Here is a 4,637-nt window from a genome sequence, read left to right on the forward strand (position 1 = left end):
ATGAAAACTACAGTTAATCCCTTATTGTCCGCCACTTATGTATGGAAATCCATGCATTGGCACAGTGATCTGTGGATCCAAGGGTGTCTCTAGCCACTCTACTCCTCAATGATGGATTGTTTGACAGATACATAAATAGACATGACATATATAGATGGATGGTTGGATGCTAAATGGTTTGGCTAGATACTATATGAGATACAGTAGACAGATAGATAGATACAGTGCTGTGCAAATTAATTGAGACAAAGCATTTTTTAAGTAAGTTGGTTACCAGTCAGTGATTCAAACCAGTTTTAATATATAATAAATAAATCTTGATCAACTAGCCAGTGGAAAAAGGTAATTTTCAGAATTAGTATGGAACAGTGCATTATAACATTTTATTTTTTTGCTTTGTCCCAATTAATTTGCACAGCACTGTAGATATGAGATACATAGATAGATAATAGTTAGATGGCTAATAGATATGAGATACATAGATAAACTCTTTTAAACTTATAATCCCAGATATGGCTATAGCAAATGCACATTTAGCAGCCACTCCCAAGCCTCTGGGGCTCAAAAGTCGAGATAGGAAGACCAGAATATTATAAACTAGCTATTGAACCCGTTCTATGCCTGGGTGGCGAGCATTTATATTGGTATATGTTGCTTCCATCCTGCGCCCTAATCTTGTCATGTGCTGCTCCCATCCTGCGCCACCGTTCTGTAATTTGCTGCTCCCATCCATATGCCCCATACGCTACTCCATAAAGGTTGATGGCCCCCATAAGATGCTCCATAGTATATACCTCATATGCTGCTGCATTATGGTTGATGGCCCCCATAAGATGCTCCATAGTATATGCCCCGTATGCTGCTGCATTATGGTTGATGGCCCCCATAAGATGCTCCATAGTATATGCCTCGTATGCTGCACCATTATGGTTGATGGCCCCCATAAGATGCTCCATATTATATGCCCCGTATGCTGCTGCATTATGGTTGATGGCCCCCATAAGATGCTCCATAGTATATGCCCCGTATACTGTTCCATAAATGTTTATGGCCCCCATAAGATGCTCCATAGTATATGCCCCGTATGCTGCTGCATTATGGTTGATGGCCCCCATAAGATGCTCCATAGTATATGCCCCGTATGCTGCACCTTTATGGTTGATGGCCCCCATAAGATGCTCCATAGTATATGCCTCATATGCTGCTCCATAAATGTTGATGACCCCCATAAGATGCTCCATAGTATATGCCCCGTATGCTTCTCCATTATGGTTGATGGCCCCCATAAGATGCTCCATAGTATATGCCCCGTATGCTGCTCCATTATGGTTGATGGCCCCCATAAGATGCTCCATAGTATATGCCCCGTATGCTGCTCCATTATGGTTGATGGGCCCCATAAGATGCTCCATAGTATATGCCTCATATGCTGCTTCATTATGGTTGATGGCCCCCATAAGATGCTCCATAGTATGTGCCCCCGTACACTGCTCCATAAATGTTGATGGCCCCCATAAGATGCTCCATAGTATTATATGCCCCGTATGGTGCTGCGATATATATAAAAAAAAAAATAACATACTCACCTATCGTCGCTGGGCGCCAAGTGCTGGGGGCCTGAGCAGGCGGGGACACCGGCGCGCTGTGGGGGTCAGGTGCCGGTATCGCCGCTAGCTCAGGCCCCCCAGCACTTGCTATATTCACCTGGCCATGATCCAGCGCTGCGTGCCGCTCCGTGTTCCGGCTCCTCTGGCTGTGACTGGTCAGTCAGAGGGCGGCGCGCATTAAGGGCGTCATCGCGCCCTCTGAACTGAACGTCACAGGCAGAGGACCCAGAAGACGGAGCGACGCGCAGCGCTGGAACGGGAAAGGTGAATATAGGATACTCGCCCTCCTGGCGCGTCCCTGCTTCTCCATTGGAGATCGCGGTGTGCATTCAGTGCTTACGCATACCGCGATCTCCTGGGAGCATCACTCTGTGGGGTCCAGACTGCGCCGGCGCTTGCGCTTGCGCAGTCTATAAAGGCTTCGGACAGAGTGACGCTCCCAGCGTTATATTATAGATGTCAAATGGTAAATCAGGGACCCTGATATTGCACTGAGACCCAGGAGCTTCCAGTGTTATGTATCCTATTGATTTGTAGATGATATTGAGCCTCGAGCTTCTATGAACTCAAGCCATGTCACACATGTAAGAACTCGTGTTTTCTACGCCTATAAATTCTCCCAATAATATTAGCTTGTAGTTAGTACTCTGATAAGTTGCATGAAGCTTATTTTCTATGACTGTATCCACATCTACAGCTTCCAATTATGCTCCCTGCTGTAAGCTTGTAATTAGAGGCTGGGTACATTGTCTCCACATTGGGTCATGGGTAATTCATTAGCGACATTTGCATACATTTCTGTATGAGAATATTGATTAGTTTGCTTACCAGTCTCAGGGAGGACACTTAATATATTTCAGTTTCTCTATCAAGCAGAATATAGAACGTTGCTCTAAAGAACCGACTCCTTTTGATTTTAATAGGTGCAATGTACTTCAGCATTAATACCATACAAGGGCAACCAACATCTATAGGGAAATGCACAAGTTTCAGCATTTCGGAGAATTTTCTGTCCAATATTTTTGGCAGGAAATCTACAGATCAATACAGTGGCAATATTGTGGATGAAATATAAATAAATCATCCCTGCTTTGTAAATTTCTGAAATGCATTTTCCCTGCAGATTGCTCCCCTTTTCAATTTTTACAGATAAAAAATGAATCCAGCTTTAGTAAAACGTGTCTTTAATAAATAATTAAAACATCTTCAGGAAAAGCGGATGAGACAGGCTGAATCAAAGGCAGCTGAAACGTCTGAACACCGGGAATGTCATCTTCAGGAGAAATGGATGAGACAGGCTGATTCAAAGGAAGCTGACATATCTGAACACCGGGAACGTTGTCTTCAGGAAAAACAGAGGAGACAGGCTGAATCAAAGGAAGCTGAAACGTCTGAACACCGGGAATGCCATCTTCAGGAGAAATGGATGAGACAGGCTGATTCAAGGGAAGCTGACATATCTGAACACCGGGAACGTTGTCTTCAGGAAAAACAGAGGAGACAGGATGAATCAAAGGAAGCTGAAACGTCTGAACACTGGGAATGTCATCTTCAGGAGAAATGGATGAGACAGGCTGATTCAAGGGAAGCTGTAACATCTGAACACCGGGAATGTTGTCTTCAGGGAAAACAGAGGAGAAAGGAGGATTTAAGGGAAGCTGAAACATCTGAACACCGGGAACGTTGTCTTCAGGAAAAACTGATGAGACAGGCTGAATCAAAGGAAGCTGAAACGTCTGAACACTGGGAATGTCATCTTCAGGAGATATGGATGAGACAGGCTGATTCAAGGGAAGTTGAAACATCTGAACACCGGGAACGTAGTCTTCAGGAAAAACAGAGGAGACAGGCTGAATCAAAGGCAGCTGAAACGTCTGAACACTGGGAATGTCATCTTCAGGAGAAATGGATGAGACAGGCTGAATCAAAGGCAGCTGAAACATCTGAACACCGGGAATGTCATCTTCAGGAGAAATGGATGAGACAGGCTGAATCAAAGGCAGCTGAAACATCTGAACACCGGGAATGTCATCTTCAGGAGAAATGGATGAGACAGGCTGATTCAAGGGAAGCTGAAACATCTGAACACCGGGAACGTAGTCTTCAGGAAAAACAGAGGAGACAGGCTGAATCAAAGGAAGCTGAAACGTCTGAACACTGGGAATGGCATCTTCAGGAGAAACGGATGAGACAGGCTGAATCAAAGGAAGCTGAAACAGCTGAACATCGGGAACATTGTCTTCAGCAAAAACGGATGAGACAGGCTGAATCAAAGGAAGCTGAAACATCTGAACATCGGGAATGACATCTTCAGGGGTAACGGATGATACAGTCTGCATTATGCGTCTGCAGTTTCCAATGCGGCTTGCATTTCCTATGACTATAAACAAAGCACAAGGTCAATCACTTAAAGTAGTCCGCATTAATTTGGAGAGTCCGCATTCATTTGGAGAGTCCGTGTTTTTCACATGAACAACTCTATGTTGCTAGCTCTATGGTGGGCAACCCTCAAAATCTTTAAATATATACACCTAAGGTAAAACTAAAAGCGTTGTTTACCAAAAAGCACTACAATATACACCCGTGTATCTGTAAATCAATCTTACCCCTTTGCCCATTAACCACTGATAGGTTACACAAAGGGGAGAGGGATGAATTGTTGCACTATGGTGCCCCCTCTTAATGTTTTATGTGTTTTGGAAAGGTGAGTAAATTTAACCCCTTCATGACCGGGGGATTTTTCGTTTTTCCGTGTTCGTTTTTCACTCCCCTCCTTCCCAGAGCCATAACTTTTTTATTTTTCCGTCAATTTGGCCATGTGAGGGCTTATTTTTTGCGGGACGAGTTGTACTTTTGAACGACATCATTGGTTTTAGCATGTCTTGTACTAGAAAACGGGAAAAAAATTCCAAGTGCGGTGAAATTGCAAAAAAAGTGCAATCCCACATTGGTTTTTTGTTTGGCTTTTTTGCTAGGTTCACTAAATGCTAAAACTGACCTGCCATTATGATTCTCCAGGTCATTACGAGT

At 43.9% G+C, this 4,637-nt stretch overlaps 1 protein-coding gene across 1 annotated transcript; it reads left to right on the forward strand.

The window, feature by feature from the left end:
* Positions 1-2,826: 2,826 nt before the first annotated feature.
* LOC138648139 (DNA ligase 1-like) lies at positions 2,827-3,912 on the forward strand. The gene has a single exon (XM_069737644.1). It carries the CDS (start codon positions 2,827-2,829, stop codon positions 3,910-3,912), a length of 1,086 nt encoding a protein of 361 aa, XP_069593745.1.
* The last annotated feature ends 725 nt before the right edge of the window (positions 3,913-4,637 follow it).

Source organism: Ranitomeya imitator, chromosome 8, assembly GCF_032444005.1.
Source record: "Ranitomeya imitator isolate aRanImi1 chromosome 8, aRanImi1.pri, whole genome shotgun sequence".
In the NCBI taxonomy this organism is placed as follows: Eukaryota; Metazoa; Chordata; class Amphibia; order Anura; family Dendrobatidae; genus Ranitomeya; species Ranitomeya imitator.

What these genes read in the sequence shown, in the direction of transcription:
- LOC138648139 (XM_069737644.1), top strand. Translation starts at nt 2,827, where the DNA reads ATGAGACAGGCTGAATCAAAGGCAGCTGAAACGTCTGAACACCGGGAA.